The sequence below is a fragment of the Neopelma chrysocephalum genome, unplaced genomic scaffold, assembly GCF_003984885.1.
Source record: "Neopelma chrysocephalum unplaced genomic scaffold, ASM398488v2 Primary Assembly neopelma1_68, whole genome shotgun sequence".
Taxonomy (NCBI): domain Eukaryota; kingdom Metazoa; phylum Chordata; class Aves; order Passeriformes; family Pipridae; genus Neopelma; species Neopelma chrysocephalum.
In genome coordinates this window covers 9,255,202-9,280,932 of record NW_020897727.1, presented here as the reverse complement: position 1 = coordinate 9,280,932, position 25,731 = coordinate 9,255,202, and the positions used below count along the sequence as shown (strand labels likewise).

Sequence of the window (25,731 nt, the reverse complement as noted above, 5' to 3'; positions counted from 1 at the left end):
GAGGTCCACTGTCCCTACAGGAAATTCTGTTGTCTGCCTGGGGTTTTGAGGTTTGAAAGCTGGATGGCAGAGTTGCTGATTCTGATAATAACTCAGATCTTCTCTTGTGATTGTGAGGCTGCCTAAGTACTCTTATTTCTGGTGTAGTGGATGTGCTCAGTAACAGCTGGTGTTTCTAAGAGTTACTATTTTATTGATTTGGTTTTGAGGATTGCTTACTCCATCTATATGGCCGGGAATTTGTCACAGGATTCAACGTTATGATCCCCACTGCAGCTATGATTTTCTCCCACATATGTACTTTCTCTGACTATATAACGACTCTTCAGCTTTAACAGAGTTTTATCAGGTAAGTCCAAGGTTGTGCAAGGAATGTTGGGAATTGGTAGGTTCTAGTGGACCAAAGTCCCACATCCTTTGCAGCAGTGTTTTAACTTCGGCAGCAAAGCTCTGAGCATGATAAAGATCTTCAACTCTGTGCCTGTGTGGCTTGCGGGTTGTTCAAGGGTGATTCCTGTGCTGAAACTGTGCCATATGACTGGTGAGGAGGCTGTTGGTACCTGGCCAAGTGAAGCAGAACCAGGAGGGGCTGCTGAGGCTGGTGTTTGCTGGAACTTGGATTCACTGTCAACGGACCCAAATGACTTCTGGATCTGACAGCTGGGAATAAGAGATTACTGTTATCTCCTGCTTGTATAATGCCCAGGATCACCTGCACCCTTCAGCTCTCTGTGGTATGTGCTGCGTACAGATGTTTGGGTATTAGCTTTTGCAGCTGTGGAAGTTGGCCTCCTGGCATGTGCATTCTGCCTCTGTTCATATATTTTCAAAAGCAGCTTCATCAAAAAAAACTGAAGGCTTTAAAGACAAAGTGCAAAAAAATGAAGTATAGGATTGACACTGTGACGTGATTGAGACATATTCTGCTGTTCTCATTCTTTTACCATCATGGCTCCTTTAAGATGTTGTACTGTGAATTTGTAACTGAGTCACATGTTATAAAGAGAGAAACTTTTCCCAGGTTTGGCATCTAGAAAAATGTGAAGAGTCTTTAGCAAGATGGCATGAGATTGTGAACAATGATGAGATTGTAATGATCATCTTTTTGTTTTGCATTTAAAATGATCCACACCTTTTGCAGGTATTGGGTTTTCAGGGTTTTTCCTTTCTGTGGTAGTGTATTTTGAATACCTTCTTCACTTCTGTCTTGATAAGTCATACTTATTTTAATCCCTTTGGTGCTTTTGACTTGTTAGTTTGTTTTTGGGAAGAGTTTCTGAAACTGCTCCTACAATACAGCTGGATACAACTGACATTTCACAGGTAGCTAAGTAGTAAAGCTGGTGGTGTTTGATGAAGAACCTGTTGCTACCTCATTCCAGGTATCATTTTGTTTCAGCAGTTTCTGCATGTGTAGGGTGAAAGAATTAATAAAAAACACACTTTGGCTACTATTCAAACATTATTCAAAACTTTTTTTTCCTCTCAGTAGAGTGGGTTAGCCTGTTGAAAGACACATTCTTTTCACTCCCTTGTGCCAGCCATCGGTGTTGGAAGGAGGGGAGATGAAGAGCTATCTCCATGAGACTTCAGCTTTTGGGAACTAGCATTTGGAATATAGGAACGGCTGCTGTAACATGGAGTGGTCCTTGCAGAAAGCCAAGAGCTTTCTGGGGAAACCTGTTCCTTGCAAATGCTGTACCATCCCTAGCTTTGGTTTCTAGGCATTTGTTTTGGTGTCTTCTGACCTGGCATGACTTGTTCCCTGTGATGACCTTGTTATCCTGCCTGTGGATGTAGGAATTTACCCCAGCTTTACTAAATTGGTGTAGGGCAAGAGTGATACCTCAAGTTTAATGACTGTACCAGGGTTTGACCTCCAGGCAGCATGGCCTGTCCTGTCACTACTCTTCTGAATCCCAACCTGGTTAATACTTTTAGCGTTGCCGCTCTTAAGCTGAGGTGCTTGTGATACAACTGTAGTGGATCACCTTGAGAGAGTCAGTTTTAACTTGTCAACATAATTGCAAGACAGTGAAGTTTGAGAGCCTTTTCCTAAGCTCCAGGTACTGCTCAATCCTCCTGCTCAGACCAGCAGAACATCAACTCTAAGAGCCGGACAGCCCGACCTGGCAGGAGGGGTAGGCTTAGCAAGTGGTCCCAGTTCTGCATACGGTACAGGACGCCTTCCAAGTTTATTTCCTACAGTTCCTACAGTCAAAGGGAAAGCATCAGGTAGCAGTGCCTCCGTCTAACCTAGAGCCTGTGCCTCAGGGGGCGGCCGAGGGGCAGCGGCGGCAGAGGGCTCGCCCCGACACCAGCCCCGGGGGCGGGGGAGGTGGAGGAACGGGGCGAGAAGTCCCAGCCCGGCTTCGCCGCTCAGGGAGGGCCCGGGAGGGCAGGGGAAGGTACGGGAGGGCAGGGCCGGTCCCCGGCGCGCTGAGGGGCCCCTCGCCTGTGGGTGGCCGCGGGGTCACGAGGCGCCGCCCCTTCCCGCTGACGGCAGAAGCAGAAGTGGAGCCCCGAGAGGAGCCGCGGGACCAGCGGGACCAGCGGCGGCACCGGCAGCCGCCGGCACGGCCCCGCCGCCGCACGGAGCTGCCGCCGCCGCGCAGGTGAGCGCGGCCCCGGGGGATGCCGCCGGAGGGGCGCTCCCCACCGCGCAGAGCGGCGGCCGCGGCCCCGACGGCAGCAGGTGCCGCGGGGCTGGGGCGGGGCGGCGAGCCCGGGCGTGAGGGAGGGTCTGGCGGGGGGAGGCGGAGGCGCTGCGAGCGAGTGCGGGCTCGGGGAGAGCGAGAGGCAGCCCGCGAGGGGTGAGGGAGGGACGTGCCGGGGGGAGAAGGGACAGGGAGGGTCGTCCCGCGGGGCGGAGGGTGCCTGGGCTGGAGGGGACGGGGCAGTGCGGGCGCTTCCTGAGGGGGCTCGGAGGGGACACTGCCTGGCGCCTCGCGTGTGGCCGCTCTCCGCCGCAGCCCAGCCCGGGGGAGAAGAAGGAAGGAAACCTTCAGAGTGTGGCGTGTCCCTGACAGCAGCCCAGCCATGCACAGCCCTGCCGGGGCGAGGGCCCAGCCGGGCCGGGGCAGGTGGGCACCGTCTTGCTGCGGTTCCCCTCCCCTGCTCATCGCCAGACCGCAGTTCTCCCAGGGCAGCAGCTGCATCGCAAGAGCAGCACGCTGATTATTATTAATTATCAGTGCTGTGGGACTGCACTGGTGTTGCTGGTGGATATCCATACTGGTAGTGTTGTCTGCTCAGGTTAGGAGGTGTCCTAAACGCATCCAAAGGTGGAGCTCGGATGCAACAACCCTTTTGCAGTTCCCAGAGCACATGGGAGAACTTAGGAATTGACCTGGAGTCAAACTTTGGATGACCTTGTGTGCCTGGAAAGCACCTGCTTTGTCATACTGGTGAAATTACAACAGAGTATGGATTCATTAATGCTTATCTGAGATGTTCTTTTCTAGCTTGTACATTTATAGTTTGCCTTTACTACAGTTATTCCTTGCTTTCTGTTATCATGAAGAAAGTTAGGAGCTGTAGACTAATCTTCAGATAAGAAGGGTTTATTTCTGAAATTCTGAAGTGCTGTAATGAAGTAAAACTAAATATACAGGGTTTTGGATAGATTAAGTAGTTTGTTTTTTTCATGTTCACTTGGTTACTTGCAGTGAGTCTTTTAGACTTTTTAGTCTTTTCAACTAAAAAGTGTCAAAACAGCTCTTACACAAACAATAACAAGTGGTCCCAGTTCTGCATATAGTACAGGACACCTTCAAAATTTAACTCCTGTAGGTCCTACGGTCAAAGGGAAAGAGTCATGGATTGGTGTCTGTGTCTAGAGCTTATGGCTTGGTTCTGTGATTATTAACTCACTTGTTGAATCCTGTAAGTGATGCTGGACCTTTCTACTTTAGGCTTCAGTAACTTTGCAGTAGAAGAGCAGTAAAGCTTCTGTTGCACACAGCATCTTGTAGTTCACACTCTGCTGGGCTAGAGGCATCCAGGTGATGAGGGTCATTATGAAATTCTGCTGCATGAATGGGTAGAAATATTGTTAATTCAAATAGTTGTGCAGTCATGGGTGTAGGGAGGTGAGGGGCACCTGTTGGTGAGTGTAAGACATGTTTTAAAGGTTAGGTCTAAAACCAAGGGCTTATGTTAGTTCCTTTACTCTTAGGCAGCACTCTGGGATGTTATCCTTAAACTGGAGCAGGTAACCAGAACAGTCTAGTAGTGGTCACTTAGGTTGGTCAAATATTGCAATATTCCTTCCATCTTTTCTGACAAAGTGGGTATCCTCAGCTACAATATTGTTTCACAGTAAGTTAAAAACTTGGCCTATGACTTAGGATTCAAGTTAGACTAAAACCACCGTTCTCTCTGGTTTTGGAAGAAAGAGCTACTTTAAAAGAGGAAGTCCAGTATATTCTATTCAGCGGAAACTGTTTAAGAAGCCACCTCGGAAAGGCAGTTCCTTTGTACTAAAGGACTTATCTCTCAAAAAACCTGCTGCATTGCCTTTTATTAAATAGTTGTACTTAGAAACTCCTTTTCTTATTGTTCTAAGTCATGTTTCGTTTTACAGCTACACCTTGTAGTGTAAAAGGCAGAGCTGATGTATATTTCTCTACAGTCTCCTAAAAAACTGTGCTGTGCTAAGTTAAAAGTTCAGGTATTTGTTATTGCATCGAAGTGTTGGTAAAATGGTTAAACCTTGTTCCAAATTGCAGCATATTTGTTTTATTACAATTCTTAATGAAAAGAGCAAAGTGAGAAGACGGATTTTCTTTTATTTGTCAGAAAAACAGACACTGTACAAAGATTTTAATTTAATTTTTTGTTTTCCCCTCCTTTCATTTCTTGTTAATACCGGTCATTGTAGCAAGACAAGATGACTACGGCTGTCTTGTTAGGTGCAAACCTGTGATAATTCAGATGATTCTCTGATTAGCTCCAGGGAGTCTGAAAGGATCAGTTACATTATGGCTAAACCAAAAAAATCTGCTGTTGCTTATTATACTTTATATTGTTCACTCCCTCTGAGTCGTAGGATTGGAGTATATATATATTTTCAGTATTATAAGGAAAGAATAGTCCATTTTTTTATTACCGTAACAACATTATTGATATAAAACCCCACATAATATGTATAATCTTTTGCAAAACATGGTGTGAGATGATTCCTTCTGTGGAACACTTCAGGTTCATGGTGGGCAGTGCAGAAGAGGTCGCCCGGCAGCTAAAAAGGGACCATTGTGGCTTCTCTCTTAGTTTACAAAAAAAAAAGAAAATATATATATATTTTTTTGAAGTGGTCGAATTTAAAAAGGGATTGGAAAGATTGCCCAGACAGCTTCGAAGTCAGATTGCACTGAAAGCAGCTGGTGACGCGATGTTGAAAGGCAGATTAGTGGCTTTAATGAGAGGGAGCAGAAAAGGGCGCTCCGTAGCGAGGGGCAGGTCAGGAGACAGTGCACGGGGTGAGGGGGAGGAGGGCTGGAAGAAGTTACGAAAGGGAAGCGAAAAGTGCCATGGTCGAATTAGCCATCAACACGGAAACTGAAACTGCCTGTGAGGGAGAGGAGTGGACTGAGGAGAGGGGGAGAGAACCGCAAGAGATGCTGTGCCTGGTGGCTGCATGTGCACAGAGCTCTTTAGACCTGCCCTGCTCAGGGGTGAGCTTAAGGAGGATGGCTGGGAACTGTGTGGCAGCAGCCCCTGCAACTTGTGTGAAAATGATATTTATGGATGAAAGAGCAAGTTCCAGAGCACCCTGTTTGTAAATAATCTCACTGAGGGGTAATCAGGCTTGTAATTAGCTGTTTGAGGCAATGATGTGAGGGAAACCAGAGCACAGAAACTTGGTAATATTTGCAAGAGCTGCTGTGTACACATCTGTCTTTTGGCTGTTTGGTGTCCCAAGTGTGTGCACACAAATATCACGTGAGTAAGAAAAAGAAGACTGTGTAGGAGAAACACAGCCATGAAGTTTTAGAAGTGCATAAACTGAGACTTTTCAGATGTAGCCAACATTTGTTTCAGTGTTGGTATTTACTCATGTTTTCCCCTCACTACAGCTCTCAAAAGGACAGTTACCTGGTTTAAATTCTCGTATAGCTCTCATACAGGTTTAAAATCTAATATAGTGCAAGAGTTTATGGTAGCTGATATAATTATTTCTTGTGCTGTCTTGTCATTGGATTGCCAGGCTTCAATCATCAGCACTTCCTTGCTCTTCCTGATGTAATATCAAGAAGACAGTAACACTGACAGCAGAACCTGTGAGGCTTCTCAGATTTTAAAGGTCTCTTTGGGCAGCAAACTGATGCAAGAAGAGCAAACCTGCTGCAGTTCACCTGGGGACAGCATTTTGGTTATTGGAAGATAGCACTGGGAATATAAAAAAAAGTAATCCTGGAAAAGTTGAAAGAGTATGATTCAAATCTGTTGAATGTATCTCCTTTTCTCATGTTAATATCTAGGTTGTCAATACGTAGGACAAGATGGATTTCCAGGTATTTCTTGCAGTAGTATCAGTTTCAAGAATGAGAAGTTTTAAATTCCACCCTGCATAGAACTAATGAGGTTTTTATGAAACATAATTCTACAAATGCCCTAAAACAATAAGGAAATTCCTATAGGAATGGTGATTTCTGTTAAGAGTTTCTTTTGTCTCTATGTCAATTAGAGAGTCTGTGAACAAAGGTATCTCACTGTATAGAACAAATAAAACAGATCTGATGCTTGGAAGGAGTTTGGTAGAATCAAAGTAGGATCAAAGAGCACATTTTTTTGATGTCTTCAGAAACTCTTGAAGTCATCAAATCAAGATAAATATAGTCAAGGTTGGAACTTTGTTTGAGGAAGTATCTCTTTGGACCTACCAGTGACACTTGCCATTTTCTGGGGAAAACCCAGTATTGCTACTTGAAGGCTTCAGAGGTGCATTCTTGCTGCTTAGTGCTTTGAGGGGGTAAAAGTACATTTGGACAGAATATGTGGTGTGTAATGCTTACATTTTTTATTTGATGTGCATGTATAATTTGTAAGTGATACATGGAAACCCTGCTAGGTATTATGAAAAAGGATTCTATTCATGCTTGCACTAGGTACTGTTTTTGCTTGTCTAATCAGGAGTTACTTGTATAACCATCCCAGAAAGTAATCCTTCCTTGGCCATCAGTCATACTGTCAAAAAAAAGTTGGAGGTTTGGTAAGTGAAATAAACTGCCATAGCAATTTGTGCAGCATAATTGTATTTACATTATTTTTTGGGTAGGAGAAGGTCTAGGAAATGTGGCAGAAAATGTTAGAGAAACCAAATGTTGCTCCTTTAAGAGAGGTTCTTAGCATAGTTCTGCTCTACTTTGAACAATTTTTTTTTCATGTTTCTGATGTGTTCTTTAGTTTTATTTAGGCTTTATTTGTTATAATCCAGGTACTGGTTTTTTTTCTTTTCAATAGTTTGTGTTCGTTGTGTTTTGTTTTTTGTTCATTTGTCCATAATACTTAGTTATTCATAAATTTGGTATTTCCTGCAGGTTTTCTTTCTTTTTCTTTGTTTGTTGGTTTGGTTTGGTTAGGGGTTTTTTGTTGTTGTTTTTGTTTTTCTGCTTTTTTCCTGTCCTGATGTGGAGACTTTAGAGATGTAAAGCTGTGTTAGTAGTGAGGGTTTGTACTTCCTTTCAGGAGAGAACAGCAAGGATGCTGTTAATGTTGGCCATGTACCTGTCTTGCATTTGCATGGGCAGGAGTCTCCATTAGGTATCTAACTTACACAAATGTGATTTTTAAAGAAATGAAAATGTTGTTTTAAATATTGAATTTTCTCCCTTTTTTTTTTTTCTTTTCAGGACACTGAAAACCATAAAAGTTTGATTAAAAAGAAAAAATGCCCAGAAAGAGTATAAACTATGGAGTGCTGCCGGAATATGAGAAAAGCCAGATCAAAAGGACTTTGGAGCTGGGAACTGTTATGACAATATTCAGTCTTAAAAAGAGTAGCCCAGAAAGAAGGACTATTCAAGTCATAATGGAAACCAGGCAGGTTGCATGGAGCAAGACAGCTGACAAGATTGAAGGTGTCTGTGAGTATTTGCAAAGTGTACCTGAACTTGGAGTTAATAGTGAATGGATGTTCTTGTCAAATATTAATTTAATGAGCCTGTGGTAGCATAATGAAGCTTTTGGCTGAAAAGAGTTTGGTAATTTGCTGAGAATATTCTGAATTGTTGCCAAGTAGATGAAGAATTTTCTGCAGCTCATTATTTAGGTATCTAACACTGCTTAAATATGATTAACATGCTTTTATCCTGAGCCTTGTTCTCAAAGTTTTCATCTTTGAATATGATGGTGCTTGTGTTCTCTGCATTAAGTTACTGAGTGACAACTGTTTTGGGTCATTATGTCTTATAAATTCAAGTGAGTAATTCTTTACCCCTTCTCACTCCAAAAAGAGAAAAACCACCTTGAAATACAAGGAAACTGAATTCATATTTCTATTTTCTCAGGCAATTTGCTGCTTCAGAATAGAAATCATTATTTAGGACCTTTTTTGGGAAAGTCAAGTGACTTCTTGGATGGCATTTCAGTTCTCCTGAGGTCAAGCTCACTCTTGAGCTTGTCCAAGCTAGTGAGACTTGCTGAAGGCAGTAGTTGCTGTTTGTAAGGAAACTCTGATCCTGTTGTACAATCTGCACTTTTTTTTGATTTAATGTGACTCTGCTGTTGTAAAATGTAATGCTTTGTAGGCCCAAAGAAAGTTTGAGTGACTGAGAGGTGTCTTCCTTTCTTGTTAGCCAACAAAGTTAGGAGAGACTGGCAAATGAGCACCTTTCAAGGAAAGTTAAATAAAATTTGCCCATGTTATCCATTTTATGAGTGTATCAAGTGATGAGAGGGAAAAGATTAGCGACAGAAAGAGGGGAGCTGCCTCTCCTGGAGTATTTTTTGGGTGTAGTGGAGGCCAGGAAAGTTTTTAGTGCTTCTGCTAAGACTCCAGAGCACCTCACCTGTACCTTTCCTACATTTTTGGTTCCAACACAACCCATCACCAAACCCGAATGGACAGGAGGGAGCAGTGCACCTTAGAAAAACGTTTTCATCGTGGGTGTTTGAAATGCAGGGTCTCAGCAGTGTATTAAAATGAATGCCAGCACCATGTGCTTCCTTAGGGAGGCCTGCAGAGAGCTATGCAAATAGCTGAAGGAAGCAGCTCTGAGCTAGATGTGCCTGTGCTCACCCATGCTTGGGCTTCTTTTAGTCATCTCGCTGTTGTTCTCTGCATGGAGACATTTTAGATGCCCTTGTAGCTCTTAAGGTCACTGAGGGAAATCCTGGTAGATGCTGGCTACAAAATGTCGGAGCGTTTTCTTCTGCCTTTTACTTATTAATGGCATTTCTTTGTGTCCTGCATTGTCCTTATTTTAAACTGTTAAAGATACCCTAAAGTTTACTATGGGATTGCTTGTGGAATCTCAGGACTGTTGATCCTAAGTTGCCTAAGTCATGAGCGCCAAAAGATTGGTTTAACTTCTGATGACAGATGTCTTTCCCTTGAGGAGCTGTGTGGGGTTTGTTTGTTGTTTTTAAAATTTTTTTTCCTATTGTTTTGTATGTTCTAGTGTGTTATTAATATTTTATAAGGTCACCTGTGCTTTGAAGCCATTGTGTTTTGGGTTTTTTTCCCTCATTTATATTTCTTGCTATGCACACTGACTCTGGTTTCAGTGGAGCCCCTGTCAGTGATTGCAGTAGGAGAAATTTTCTCTGTTTCTTGAATGAGAAGGAAGTTTTGGTGAGTGTTGCAAACACTCACTTGACCTGGTGAATGGTTCATGACTCTGATGCAGAGTGCACGGGGTCTTGGGGACTGAGGGTTATAAACAGGATTGGGATTTCTGTGTGTGAAATAAGTTTGAGGAGATGTTTTCACAGCCTACTATTAAGCAGTTAAATTCCAAGATTAGTCTCATCTGTCTGCCTAGATAGTCATTTGAGAGAATGAAAGGCTCCTCCAGAGGAAAGTTTAGTTCCTGCTCTGAATTACTGTCTGCTGGAGTCTCTTACCCTGGCCATTGAATGTATAAAAAGTGTGTGGATCACTTACCCACAGGTTTTATTGACCATTGCACGTTCATGGGTAAGCAATTGTAAGAATTACAGATCTTGCTAACGATATTAAAGCTGAACTAATTTTGACTTGAGAGAAGGAAAGTTTAGTTCCCTTGAACGGAGGGATTTGATTTGTTTGTTTAATGTGTAATGGGCCCTTTCCTTGCAGAAACTAATTGATGCACAGGATAGATGCCTGACCAGCAGGATCTATTGCAGTGGGTTGCTCAGCGTGTTGCTTCCTTGTGGTTCTGCTGGGTACTTTTATTGTGTGTTTAACATTTACAGCTGAGCGTGGGTCTGGGTGGGGGCCCTGAGGTCAGACACACCCTGGGTGGGTTGTCCCCATGTCAGGCTGTCCCAGGCTGACCACACAGTGGGGGTGTGTTCTACACCCCATAGTGTCTGGGGGTCACTTCTGCCTCCACGTCAGCTACTCTGCTGGGCTGTTTCTTTGCTTGGATACCAAATGTCCCACAAACAAGTGGGGACACGCTGTCACAGCGGGGATGGCAGTGGAGGGAACTGCTGGACAGCAGTGAAAGGCAAAGGGGAAGGAAAAGGTGGCCAAGGGTGAGAAGAGCTGGCCAGGACTCTGCTAAGAGTCTGTGTGACTGGCACCTGGGGCTTGGTGACCAGGAGGACATTCCAGTAGTACCAAATAAGGGCTCCCAAATTTCCTTGTGTCGTGGTATATGCATTTATATGGACGTGAATAAAGTAGGGCATAAGAGGTTACGGTATTTAAGCTTGTAGAGCAAATAGGTGACAAGGTATAAATCTCCAGGAAGCTGATCTGTAATGGATATTTCCTTCTTTATCAGATGCAAAGTGCTTTAAGGACAATTATTAAGGGAAAGTTCGTGGTGAGTAGAATTTGATTAGTCACTGGAAAATATGCGAGTTTCTGCATATTCTTCCATGAATCTATGAGTGAAGGGATGATTCACAGCCAGGAGAATTTATACTCTGAGAAATCTGTGGTGCCTTCCATGAACGGGCAAGTGTGTGATTTCTCTGCAATACAAGCACGCTCATTTCAAGGAAGATTCTGTTTGAGGACATAAGATGATTTCTCCTGTTTTGATGACCTAGGAATTTCTTTTTCTTTTTTCCCCCACACAAAGGGGAGACCTGCTTTTGTAAAATGATATAATAAATCATATTTTATTCCCTTAATATTTAGAAAAGAAAGATCACCTATTTTTTTATGTTCTTTATTTATTGCAAAAGACTCAAGAATAAAAATATCTAGTGACGATTTAGTTGTGCAAGCACAAAACAAGAAGTAGGTTTAAAGCATCGGAGGGCCATGTTTAGCAAAAGTTATATAATACATGAGCTGTTAAACTGCTTTTTCTGTATGTAGACCAAGTGTTCAGGTTACAGGTAATGTTGAAAGAGAAGAGGTAGGTTGGTAAGTGCACTTGAGATTTTCTTCCTGCTGAGAAGTGGAGATTGTACAGAATTTGTCCTCTAGAACATGATATTGAAAAAAACCTTATAAAACCGAATTGAATTTTCGTGTTTCACAGGTATGTTAAAAAAGAGAGTGAATGGAAGCAAAGAACTAACTTAGTAAATTCACATTATAAGTAGAATCAGTACCTGTGGGAGTTGCTCGTTTTTTTTCTCGATCTGCAAGATTGCCCCGTGTTTTCAGGTTGTGTTACATTGCCAACCAGAAATTGCTGGTTTCTGCCAAATGTTGCACCTGGATATTTAATGATCAAAGCTCATTATAGAAACAGTGCATCTATAGTATAATCATGTAAATAACAAGACCAGATCAGGCCACATTCAACTGACAGGGTGAGGTGAAATGCAGGGATCTATAATTACTGTAATAGCAGTCTTATGTATGTTGCCACAGGCAGTGCTGTTCTTCCTAACAAGAGTTGGATTTTTTTTAATCTTTGTTGTTGTGTTTTGTGTTTTATCCTGCAGCATCTTTTGCATGAAATTAAAGTTTGATAATTTTGCTTTTAAAATCTTTGCTAAAATGACCTGCCAAGGAGAGCAGGTTTTGGTTCCATGCATCCTTTTGGCTGTCAGATGCATTGGGAAACTTAAAAAACTAACGCCTAAGAGACTTTTGGCTTACATTCTCAAGCACAGATCTTTTTCCCCCATACATTAACAGCTAATCCTTTAATCAGTCAAATTGTTAATGCCAATTTAAATTTCCTCTGTGGTGGAAAACTGAATTTTTTCCCATTGGAGAAGATGGTATAAACATTTACAGGTCAGTACCTCTCTGGGAGAAGTGATGAGTACCTACGTATTCAGCTGAGGAGTGAGAAATGAGAGCTTCATTTGGCTTGAATATTAGACTTGATCTTGCTGCTTTCTAGTAGTGACTTTTGTTTTTCCTTACTGCTTCCAGAATTTCTGTCTGAATTTCCTTACTGTATCAGACTTAGAGTAATAAATTGAAAAACCTGAGTCTCTATTCTGTCATTTGCTTTCTGTCTTCTGAATACTATTAAAGAACAGTATGTCATTGGGAAAAGTGAATCCACTTCTTGCTCTTTGTGGAGTATCTTCACAAAGGAACGTTAAAATTCACCTTTTTCCCCCTGTTTTGAAATTGCTGTGTTTCAGTTGTTACCCAGGGAATCATTGTAAGTCTTCAGATGAATATTTACAGCTTGGTTTCTGTGGTCAAATGAAAAAATGAGTGTGTGTAGCTTGTAGCTCTTTTTCAAACAATTCGTTCCCTTTAGCAGTTCTGCAATGTCTAATGCTCACTTACAACAACCAGACTTCCTGTCATGGCCAACCAGCAAAATGGGGATGGAATGAACCTCACAGGCCTGACACCCCTGCAGTGGCTGGTCAAAGTGAGTGTGAGATGGAGGTACTCCAGTACACTTTCCCCAAAGTCAGGTTGACACAGCAGCAGTTTGGTTTGGTTTTGTTGCATAGAGCAGAATGTGAATTTTTATGGGCATATATGTAAATGGTACCTTATTCTTATGTCATTTGTGGAGGTGCCTTTTAATTTTCAATATGAAGCCACTAGCCATTTGAGATGTATGGCCTCTTGAATTCAGAGCTCAAACTGGGAAGGACTGTAACACATTGCTCTGCTGAGCAGTCCAGTGAGAAGTTATAAATTTAATGGTAATTTGTTGTTGCTGTACATGACAGCTCTGTGTGACCTGATTACATAAAACCCTGGGGGTTTAAAAGGTGCACTTCTCTAAAGCTAAATCCCCAGAGGACCCTTGGAAAGGTACTCACGGGTACTTTCTCAAGGTGCACCACACTGTTTCATCCTTGTGACTGTGTTTTCAGATCATTTTGTGGCTTATCTGTAATGACTTCTTGAGCCACTGAATGTCTCAGTAAACATCTCTGTTTGTATGAGCTGAATTACTTTCCCTATCACATCTATACTGCAGTGCTGCTTTCTGCTTTCTTGTGACTTTGTCCTCTGAGAGAAGCCTCACCTTGTTCCTCTAGAGCCACACAAGATTCGTGTTCTATTGCTGCTCTGAATAAAAGAGGCTGTTAAAACACACCTTGTGCAGTTAATATTTAATTCTGCAGAAGTGAGAGCAGAGCCATTGTCCTCACTAACCACCGTGAAGTACATTTGCCAAAGGATACCAGAGGCGTTTTTCATTCACTGGGTGCTCATTTGCACATAGCCTGTGTTGAAGAGGGCAGTTTCTGAAGTGAAATCTTCTTTGGAATATTTTGTAATGCAAATTGTTGGGAAAAAGAAAAGTATTCTGAAATCTGGTTCTTCAGTGTGGAATGTTGCTATGCATACATACACATGAAAATGCAAATATATTCATAGAGAGAAGGCCCATCCCATGTCTCAGTGCACAGCACCTCGGTGATCACAGTCCCTTATTTTCTTCTCTGAAACATTGCCAGTAATTTCTCTTTAGCCTTTTGAGACTTACTGAAATAATGGTCATAGAATGATTTCTGAGTCCATAAGCCTCCTCTGAATCTTTCTGTAGGCTTTTTCTTCTCCTTCATTAAGTGCATTACTCAGCTCTGATCCAAGCATCATTTGTGGCCACAGACACTGAAGGATTCCTGGAGAATTTAGGCTTTGAATCAGGAGTGTTATCTTAGAGGACTCTGTAGTCCATAATGGTAGACTTGGGTGAACTTCTACACTGTTAATCAAGACTTTGCTATCAAGGATACCTTGCTAGGTTGACAGTCTCTAAGGTTTTTTGACTTACTCGTTTATAAACAGTCTGCCTGTCTTTCCACCCTAAAATTATCCAACTCGACCAAAGGTGATCTGTGCAAATTTGCCTTCCTGCAGTGAATTTACACGGGCACTTGCAGCTCAGAGAAGGTGCTCTGCTGTTGGCACTGACTGGTTTTCAGCAGCGGCTGTTCCCTAATCTGGGTGCTGATCTGGTTGGTTCTCCCAACCAGAGGTGGGTAGTGGGTGACCACACAGCAGACAGAGGCAGAACTTCTCCCTTTAAACAGCAGTGCTGGTTTGTTCTCTCCATCTGGGATGAGCACAGTGTACAATAGCATAATGTTTTTTTCAGTTCTCCTCTTCACATGGTTTTCTGCCTGTGCTTACCTTATGTCTTGTCTTCTGCTCAGCTTGCACAGCACCTGCTGGAGTGAAATCCAAGTTGTGTTTTACCCTCTACCTCTAAGTGTGACTGAAGGAAATGTAACAGGAATTCCTACCTCCGAGCATGTGACTGAACGTGATCACTGCTGCCAGGTTATTGGAGTGGAGATCAGTGGAGATGTGGAAGATCAAAAGTTTATTGTGAAATTCATGGCAGTAAAAGAGCTCCAGCAGGTGCCCTGGAAGGCATTGAGCAATTAATCTGTGCAGTCTTTGGAAAGTAGCTATGTAGTAGGGTAATGATCCATTGAATTAACTGATTTGCCAAACAACACACAACAGCAGGAGCTGAAGTTCAGCAGCTTCAGGCTCTGAACTGTCAGGAATACTGGACATCCAGATCAGAGCCTGAGACAGGATGGTAATTGAAGGTGCCTTGGAGTCCAGTCTCATTAAAGAGCCGCTTGAGGGAGTTGTCAGAATAAATCGGTGACTGATGAGGCTGCCAAGGAGATCCTCTCACCTGGGGAAATAACCACATGAAGGAATGGATGAAATGTAAACTAGTGTTGTGGGTTTTAGAGTGGCACTAGACTTCTTCAAACTGTTTGGCTGGGGACTGAATATGTTGGGAGTGTCCATGTCTGACTGGGTGTGAGTCAACTTCTCCACAGGGCAAACTTTGGTTTGTGTTTCCTTGGGAAATGCATTCATCTTCTTTCACTTTTTTGTGGAAGTTGCACCTGCAAGTGTATCGGATTTGATCTGACACTGCAAACTGCATATGTTCAGGTCTATGCTTTTTTTGGGTGTATCAGGCCCCAGGAATATGTCTGTGAAGCCAGGCCAGGGTATGTCTGCAATTTGCACGTGGCATTGAGGAGGAGGAAGGCTCAGTGCTTGAAGGCAGCACAAGATAAGAGTGTCTGAAGTGCTGTGCTTGTAGTTCTGGCACAGGCATGAAGTTACATTTTACTTGTTCAGTGACAGATTGTGCTATAAAAAGTTCACAGTAAGTGTGTAACAGCTAAGTTGGTACAGTTGATTTACTAATCTGAGTCTGAAACATGTTGTAGCTTTTCCTGGCCCATTCCTTTCTCGGTTCAGTTGGGATCAGCCATTCTGGAGTTCATGGGCATCATGTGGAAGGGGCCAGGTAACTCCAGACTATCTGGGAAGACCACGGAGCTTAGTGTGAGACCAAAATTTATGCTTGATGTGCATGTTTCTCTTTTCTCTCTCTGGTTTTCTGCCTTGGCTTTTCTTTCAATAAGATAGAATAATACATGCTAAATGGCACTATAAAATGTAATTAAGGTTATACAGGTAGTTTCTATTCATTTTCTGCAAGTGTAATATGTATTATATCTTTGTTTCATTTATTATTTAAGCAAATGTAGTGCTATCTTGCCAGACTTTTGTAGGATGTATTTAATATGTTGCCAGAAAAGTAGAGGAATGTAAAATTTTGAATTTGAGTGGGTTTTATGTAAATATTTCTCTCTCCTCCTCTTCTCCTTGTTTTGTTCTCTTGCTGAACCGTTCCTCTACCTTCTGAATGTTTAGCAACTAGGGCATAGTGATCTCTTTTTCAGAGACCAGTTGGAGAAGCAATAATGTGCCTGTGCACACAAAAATCCTTGTGCCTCAACGTATATACACACACGTTCATGCAGGAGAATGGCATGGTAGGGTTGAAAGGCCTTAAGGCAAGGAGAACTGTAGTGAGTGTGTGTAACTGAGGGGAGGCATTGAGTAAGTTTTGTATTATTTCAGAGGTCAGTGTGAGGTAACAGCCCCTGGAAATGACAACAGCAGTGCAGGTTGTGAAATCTGCTTTATCGCTGCTCATAGTTCGTACTTCGAGGGGGGCTTTGTGGTGTGGTCTTCATGTGGGGGGGTTTATAGGAGTCTGAAAGGAGTCAATTTGAAGTTAAGTGTGTTCTCTGCTGATATTAATGTGAGTTGGTGGACTAAGATCAACTTTTTCAGATGGTGGCATTTAGGATGGTAATTTGGATACCTCACCAGGGGTCTAAGAGAGCCTCTGGATGGTACGGGGATCAGTCAGCGTTAGGAGCTTTTGGTTCTTGGTCATTTATAGCTGCAGCATGAATTTATTTTAGAAGTTTGCCTCTAAATTTAAGGCCGTTGGCCAATATGCAGATCTTAGGAGATGTTTACATGCTTTGAGACACAAAGGTTGAGACACTGAAAACTCTACCTTGAGGCTGAAGACGCTTGGAGAAAAGAGTTTAAGAAAGATGCTTGTGTCCTCTGATTAGTTCATGTTAACCTTTGAGATCTCATTTTCCCAACAGAAGTTGTTTAATGACTGAGAGAAAGGAGTATGGTGGAAAGTTTGGCCTGGGATACTTTGCTTCCAAGATGAGTTAATGTTTCATTATCAGGATTTTGTTGATGAATTTGCTTGCTTGTCTCTCCTTCCCATGTTGGCATCATAGAAACACAGCATTACAACAGGCTGAAGCTTTACCCATTGTTCAGCTCACCCTGTGTTGGCAGCAGTTGCTGTTTCATTGTGTTATTAAATGTCTTCTGTTACTGATGAGGTGCTCATTTAAAACAGGGTTTTTATACTGTGGTATTCTTAATTGCATGGACAGAAACCCTCAGCTGTTTTCCTTGGATCTTGCTAAGTCTGATAAACACATTTCAAGAGCAGCCATGAAATGTTTTTCTTCCCACTTCATCCTGTAGCTCATAAGACAAGACTGTCCACAAGTGGGAAGAGCTGTTTATTTGTCTGGTCCACAGGCAGAACAAAACCACTTCCTCAGTTTTCTAATAAGTAGCTTATCTTGAGAGTGCACATATTTCTATTTCAGTGCTGTCTTGCTCCTGTTGTGCAGGCCGTGTAACAAGGGTTTGACAAAAAGGGAGCTGACTTGGGAAAGTGTGTGCCTGTGCAGTGTTCCTGTTCTGCTGTGCTCTGATGTGTACCTGTTTCTCTAGAGAGCAGCAAGCTGAAAGTGATACAGCAGTTTATGTTAAATAACAGAGAGAGACCTCTTTGGAATTGACCATTAGAAAACTCACAAACTTTTTAATTATTAAGCTCAATTTTCTCTTTATGTTCCTACTTTAAATGTTTTTCTTACAAGTGCCAGTGACTGCTCTAGGTGACAAGGTTAGCTGACTGTTTAAGGTATGATTTGTAACTTTTAGGTGGGTAGATTAGAAGCTGTATCCTTTCTTCTTTGAACAGTTGTCATGGCAATTGGAAATGTCTTGCTTAGAGTTAATGCTGTTTGTGAAATCATATCTTCTGTAACCCAAAGGACCATATGTGTGTGCACATTGTCCATGGACAATCAGTGATAGTGAAATAATAAAAATATGACAAGTTATTTTTCTTCTTCTTCTAATCCTTCCCTACCATTGTCTATTAGTCAGTAATATATTTACTTGTGGATTCTTGGATTGCAAGCTGGTGCAATTTGCATTTCTTGTGCAATACAAACCTGTAAGTTTATACATATAGCTATTTTATATGTGTGGGCATGCTTTGAGTTATTCATCTTACTGTTTCAGGCTCTGCAGTTGTACTGACTGATTGTTGTTTCCTTTCAGTGGATCTGATGGAAATAAAAGAAATTCGCCCAGGGAAGAATTCAAAGGACTTTGAACGTTGCAGAGCAAGGCACAGAGAAGAACACTGCTTTACTATATTTTATGGCACCCAGTTTGTCCTCAACACCTTAAGTTTAGCAGGTACTTTTCTTTGTTTCTTCTTTAAAGCTACCACTGAACAAATCAAACACTTTGATGGAACAGTAATGCAAAGAATACTGTGGTTTTAACTTCAGGAGTTCAGGAGTGCAGCAGATGCTTAAAATCTGGAGACAGATCTTTTACTTGGCCCTCCTTGTCTGTGAACTGCTGCATTTTAATGTTTCACTTTCAAATAGTGCATTGTGCAAGTGTTACTTCTGATTTGCTCAATCATTTCTAGCAAGTAGACTTTTGCTGGTTAAATATCTCCAGTAAGGTTTTCTACACTGAAGAGCAGAGATAACATTGTCCTCTTCAAAGTCAGCTTGTCAGTGTAGCCAGAATATTGTCCTGGCATTTTAAGTCTGGCCAAAATGATTCTGGAAAAAATAGCCATAAAGGGTTAGACTACAGCTGTGTCACAGAAACTTTCCTATCACCTCTGGGCAATTGCAGATTAATCTGGGAAAATGGAGTTCTAGTTTAGGTTATGTGTGTGCATGTCACCTGATAATACTAAGCATTTTCTAAAGAACTGCTAGGGCACCATAAATAAATTTCTAAGGTGATAAATTGAAAAGGAAGAGATCTGTGTGAAACAGGGGGACGTTGTATCCTGTATCTGTGGAAAGGGTTGGGGCACTTCTTATTTCAGGTGAGATTATCCAGGGTCACAAAAACCAAAGACTTTGAAATGAAAAGGGATATGAATTCTTACAGTGCAGGCTGAATACAGTTTCTAACTAGCAGAGTTTGCCAAGAGATTTCTCTTCTAAAAAGTTTGTAATGGATCCTTGGGTTAGAATCATACAGACAATTTATTTGGAGTAGTAGCTCTCTCTGTCCTGAGCAAGAACACGCTTACTCATTTAAATCATTAAATTCATTGCAAAATCTTGATGTGAGGAAAGGGGAGTGCTTTGTAAGTGCTTTAATGCTGCCAGCTCTTTTTTTTTTTAATGGAATGAATTGCTTATAGATTGCAGTACTAGAAGACAAGTTTTTTGCAGTCTGGCACTCTCGAAATGAAAGATTGCTTGTGACTAATCCATTGTTAGAGGCTTTTAACTTTAAATAAGTTTTACTGTTGTTGACTGAAGTCTGTGAAAATTCTGAGTAAGTGGCTGTGCTTACGTGCAGCTGTGCCAGGTACTTAAGATTGATTTCCTCTAACAGCCCCCCCAGTCCCTCCTCCATGGCAGTTCCCAAAACAGGGCTCTGCCAAGACTTGGAAAACACTTGGTACCATGAGATATGTTGCTGTAAGGCTGAACTGCAGAACAACATGACATAACTTTCAATTAAGGGGGAAATCCTTTTCCTTGTTAAAGTCCTTTGTCGTGGTTTCTTAAAACAATATAAAATAACTGTTACTTAAAGGGAATGGTAGCTGTCATAAAGGGCAGAATTGTCTTGGGAGGAGAATTGCTTTGGCAGTGGTAGTGGGTGTTCTTTCCAAAATTGTAACTAATTGAAAAACATTTCCATGGGGAGCTGAGGCTGGGCTCTAGCTTCATCCTTGGGGGATAAAGCATTGTTTGAAAGTATGCTTAAATAAAATATAATCTTCATCTTTTGAGAAACTGGTTTGCTTTGAAGGCCATTAAAAGAATTTGCACAGATTACAGCTCCTGTGTGAAAATAAATTTTCAGAACTGGTTTAATTGAAGAAATTGAAGAAATTTCAGAGCCTGGATGCTAAATCAAATGGGCTTTGCCCAGCTGAGGGCTGTGATGTTCACATCTCATCCAAGGCCCAGAAAATTGGTTTCAGCTTAGCCAGTATTTTCTAGGGAAGGCTGTACCCAGCAGGCAGTTCATCATCTTGCTTCTGTTGGGTTGAAGAATTACCAAATGCAATCATGATGAACGATGTGGAGGACTCTTCTGGTTTGGGAAATGGAAAGGTGAACTAAATTTAAAACAAAACAAGACAGTGATATACTAATTTTCAGGGCTGGGAGGAAGATGTACTTGTCTTCTAGTATTAGGCCGTGTAAGGAATTTTAGACCTTTTTTTTAACTTGTATTAAAATATGTTCTAAATAAGCTACACCAGTTTTGTACATTGCTCCTGTTCTGTTCCTCTTGCCTAAATTTATTCTGGAATAATCTGTGTTTAGAGGCATGGTTAGGACAGACAGGAGGTGGTTATGTCCATCGAAAACCAGTATATTGCAATTTTGTTGAAAGTTGCTCGAAATATAAGCAGCTTTATGCTGTAGCACTGAGTTCTTTTGCCTGTGCACTTCAAGTTACTCTGATCTAGGTCCTGGGATTTTGCCCCTTTGGAGACAAAAGATAAGAAAATTAATTTTGATTGTGTTGCTACAGGATCTCAGCAGTAGTTTCATAGTGTTTCTGCTGAGATATTGAAACTTTCCTACTCTGATAAGCAGACTTCCAAAAGGAGGGAATTTTTGTCAGAGCTTCCTTACTCCCAAGTTTATGCTGTTTCTTATTAGTTTTATTATTGGAAACATTAAGCTATGCAATGAGATTTATCAAACAGAAAGGTTAGTCAGCAGCTTTGTATACTAGGGTTTATCTAAACATCACAAGTTATATCTTGGTTTTGTAACGATTTTGTTTTGATGTTTCTCATAGTGTATTACTTTTTTCAGCTGACTCTAAGGATGATACTGATAAATGGTTGTGTGGCTTGAATATCTTGTATCAAGAGGTCATGAGTGCTCCCACACCTGCGATCACAGAGAGGTATGTGGACATACTTTCACTTTGTGAGGCTGGATGCTGCTCTGGAATTGAAAGAAATTTTTAAGTGGTGCTTGGCTGTTACCCTGAGAACAGCTATTCTCCAGTTAGTGTGTGATACTGAAAGCTCATATGGAAATTCTCAGTGTTTGTTTTGCTACATACACGCTCTGGAATCGTGCTCTGCTTCATCCACTAATGCAAGGTTGCAGTTTACCTTCTTCTTCATATCCAAACCAAAATCTCTTCATGAGATCACAAGAACACCTGGTGTACGTGTCTGTTGGCTTCTTGGGAAATTCAAATGTCTTATGCAGCCACAGTAGGATTGTTCTAGTAGACGTCCATGTGTTCTGTGTCCTGGTAATTCCGAGGTACATTTTTGCAGTTTTTACTTTCTGCTGGGCCCATTGTGTTGTGTGGCAATGTGATCAGCTGACTTGGAGGCTCAGGCTGAAAATGAACATTTTTAAGAATTATTTCTTTAGCAGCCACGTGACGGTGAACCTGCGCCCTTAATCTTCTGAGGATGTTGCACATGAAACTGCTCATTCTCAGATTGTCAGTTCTGCTGACAAGCTTTCAGTGTTGTCTCCATACCTGATTACTTTTTGTCACTGCTGGCATTGTTGTTTGTGGTCACTTCTGTTACCTCTTTCAGGGTATGCTCTGCCCTCTCTTGCTCCCTGACCAAACTGTGGCCTTGACATTGATGTCAAACAAGTAATTCCTGTTGAGTCTGAGGATCACCTTAGCAGTGCATTTATCCTTTAGATCAAAATTGTGTGTGTGAATATATATTTATTGTTAATGCTGCTAACAGTATTTTACTGTGCACCTAAAACTGATATGCACTTATGCATCTAACAGATCTTTGAGCCAGAAGCCTCAGCTGGCATAAATCATTGATTTTATGGAGTTACTTCAGTTTTAGATTAGCTGAAGTTTTGGCTTGCTTTATCCACTTATGTTTTCACAGCTTCTGGTTGCTCATTCTTTTCAGTCCTGCCCACCCTTCCCCTTCCTGTGTTGTTTATATGACTTTTGTTGTTTTATTGACTTGAAAATGCAGTATTAAGCAGCAAAAAAAGCACATGTTTACAAATGCACTTATAAAACTGAATCTTTAGATGTATCTAAAGACTTTTAAGTATTTCTGTTGAGTTTTGTCTATGGATTTTAATATTTCATTGGCTGTATTTTCTTTATAATTAACCTGGGTTTTTTTCCATTTTTCCCCTCTTTTCCACAAGCTGGCTGAGAAAGCAGATCTATTCTGTGGATCAAACTAGAAGAAATAGGTAAGAAGCTCTGTCTTTGTTCAGTTGTTTTTAGTGAACTTCTGTTGCAGATTCTAACATGGAATAAAAATAAATAAATAATTCTTTGTCCAAGATGTGAAATACGAGGCCCCTGAAAATGGTATTTGCTCTTGATCTAACAACTTGAATTTTACCATTTGCTAAAAACAAATGTGTTTGTAGCACTCACTCATGTTCATGTACATGGTATAATGAAGAAACAAATGATGAAAAATAAGTAGATTAACTTTTAGCTTAGAATTACTCTGCCAGAATGAGGAAAAGTAGCTATCATCTTCCAGTCTTACTGCAGAGATTGAGCTCAGCAGTGCAGGTAGTTGGGTTGCCTGCTTTATAGAGGTCTTTGCCCCTTCATGGCCAAGTTGGAGCCCAGATGCTTGGACTGGATAACCTGCTGTGAGCTTTCCTGTGTAACTGTGCCACCAGGTCTTCCTTCGTTGCTGACCACGTTTGCATTGCAGTGACCAGGCTCTAACACAGACAGACCAAACCAGCAGCTGGCCTGGCAGCCTGGGCTTGTCTCTGCCACATATTTGAACAGACCAAAGCAGAAGAATCACCTCCAACCTGATGCTTCTCATGTGAAAGAAGTCTTGTGGGTTATAGTTCCCAGTGTGCTGTGTAGTGCATGTGTTTTAGTTTTAGTAGTTGACTTCAGGTCCATGTTGATGTGCCTTTGTAGCTTTTGCACAGCAAAGGAGACTTCTTTTTTTTTTTTAAATCAATTCAGGTGCAAACCTCTCCTCAAAGTTGCCAGAAATCATGTGACACTGAGAAGAATGTTAATCCTTCCTTCCCTGTGTGTTATTACTTTACCATGATTTTTCTCTTTGTCTGGAACATGCATTTTATTCTAAAGTGTAATTCAGTGTATAGAAAAGTATGTGCTTTTCCTCTCATTTACACCTTTTCCTACAAGCAAACTGCAGTGTGGTGTGTCATTGTGTGAATGAGGCTGAGGTACTGCAGGAAATCACACCCTCGTGCACACAGCCTGTGGCACCGGGCAGGGCGAGCTGAGAACCATTTCAGAGCCATGTTTCCTAAACTGGCCACAGTGGGGACGGGAACAGTACCATCCTTTACTGGATATCAACTTGTTCCTCCTGAGGTACTTTGAAAACTAACCTGCAATGGGAATGTGTTGTTGGGGACCGTGAAACACAAGCCAATGTTAGGATAGAGCAGCTCTGGCTGACAGTAGGTGTCTGCTGAAGAGGTTTCATTTGTTGCTTTAGGGTTGTTTCATCACTACAAGGCAGCTTGGTTGGGATCAAGGGGACTTGCTCTTTGGAGAGGGCAGTTTTTGTTCTCTTCCTAGATGATTCATGCTTTTATTAAAATTCAGGAAAGGAGTTTGGACTGAGTTCCATTGTGTTTAGAGCTGCAGTTTCTAGGGAGGTTAATTGTAAAGGTTAGGCTTCCAGGCAAGTCCTGTTTCACAGGTGGAGTTGTTTCCAGTGGTAATGAAGTCCCAGCTCTTTGTTTTCACTTGCACTTGTCTGGCCAGAGGAAATGGCTTGGTGTTTAGGGTACAAATGGAGTGCTCATTCTTGCTCCTAATAGTGGTTTTTTTCCAGAGGTCTGGCGACAAGGCGGAAAGCCAGGAATTTCCTGAGTTCTAATCTGGCTTCGGCATGGACTTTGACTAAGTTCCTTCTTGCTTTGCCTCTTTCCCTCACTACACAATGGAGATGAGAGGATCTCATGGGGTTGCTGCTTGTATGGACAGTGTAGAATAGAATGTTACTTTCATCTAAGTGCTAATTGTTTTTGTTGCTTTTCAAGCTACTCTGCTCTGACCCTGTGTTTGCAGGGAGTTAATGGCTTATGAATTGCACTGTAGGTCAAGGCAGGGGACCTCAGTCTTATTTTGTTGGGTACTCTTGGTAATGCATTAATGTTTTGTGGGCAGTAGGACCCACAGATCTTGTGCTTGTGTTCTCTTCACCTGCTGTCTTGCTGTCATCTAGAAAACTTGGGGTTTTAACTGCTGCTGATATATCACTGGACATTCTGAAGCTCTGTAAAAAGGGTCAGAGGCCTGTGTAAATGAAACTGGAAGGCAATTCTTTCTGGAAAGACTTGGTTGGGAAGGGAATATGAGGTCATGTTCAGATGTTGCAGAAGGGAAGAGCCTTGCTCTACAAATCATTGTTACCATCTAAGTGAATAACAGTTGTAGAAAATGGTACAAAAAACGGAAGCTTTTTATTTTCTGTTTCAACTCTGTTTGGTATATCCTTTGTGTGATGTTTTCTGTGTCTGTAATCCAGTTTCAGTGGGACTAGAACAGTGGAAGAAAGGCTGCAGTTCATTTGACCATGTACAAACATCTACATTTGAGCTGATCATCTAGATCTGATTAATTGTTGATGGAGAGAAATAGGTGTCTCTTCAGCATGGTTCTTTTCATCCTGTTATGGGTGTTCACATGAATTGAAGTGCCTGTTTCTCTGTGTCTAGCTTGTTTCCTTGTAGGTGTTACATTTATAGAACTTCACAGGTATGTGAGATGAGCCTAACCCAAAATGTTTCAATAGCCATATTTTTGTGTTGACAGAAAATGTATGAGTAGCTGATACAACTAGATGTAACAGAACTGTGGTGGTTTTACTGTCTTTTTTTTAACTCTTCTTTTTTTCCCCCCCAGTATCAGTCTTAGAGAGCTGAAAACTGTCCTCCCCCAAGTGAACTTCAAAGTGAGCAGCATGAAGTTCTTAAAGGATAAATTTGCGGTAATTACCTGATTACTTAAATCTATTTGGAATTATCTGATAGGTGTTGACACTTCTTTTTAGGACACCGTCTATATTTTTGATTCTTACCATGTACAGTTAAATAAATTATGTTGATTAATTTCTCAGCTTGGCTTTGCCTGTAGCTAAGGCTCTAAGAAAATATGACATACATGTTCCTTCCTACATAAATTGTATGGTTGACCAGAGCAAATATTGGATTTTGAGCTTCAGTACAGTGCAAGTGCATAGGAAATTATTTTATCTTTAAGATAAAGACTTTTTTTTTTTGCATTATGATCAATAATAACCTCTTTGCTCAAACTTATGCTAATATTCATAACTTTTGAAAGTTCTTTCCATTCCTACAGGAACTTTAAATATCCCCACCTCTTCCTGCTTTCCAACTCTCCACCCTTAAAGCAGACATTTGTGCTTCTGCTACTCTCAATGAGTAAATGCTCTCAATACTCTTGGTGCTTGCAACCATGAGTAAATGAGGCATTATTTATCTCTCAGTAGTGGGAATGGAGTTAGAGTG

At 41.5% G+C, this 25,731-nt stretch overlaps 1 protein-coding gene across 1 annotated transcript in view; it reads left to right on the top strand.

The window, feature by feature from the left end:
- The first annotated feature begins 233 nt into the window (after window positions 1-233).
- Window positions 234-25,731, top strand: part of PLCG2 (phospholipase C gamma 2) — a 58,104-nt gene continuing 32,606 nt past the window's right edge. Inside the window, 8 exon segments of the mRNA XM_027685071.1 lie at window positions 234-664; window positions 666-734; window positions 7,854-7,884; window positions 7,887-8,087; window positions 18,275-18,415; window positions 21,040-21,133; window positions 22,384-22,431; window positions 25,106-25,190. Coding sequence (XP_027540872.1) covers window positions 641-664; window positions 666-734; window positions 7,854-7,884; window positions 7,887-8,087; window positions 18,275-18,415; window positions 21,040-21,133; window positions 22,384-22,431; window positions 25,106-25,190 — 693 coding nt within the window. The 5' untranslated portion in view covers window positions 234-640.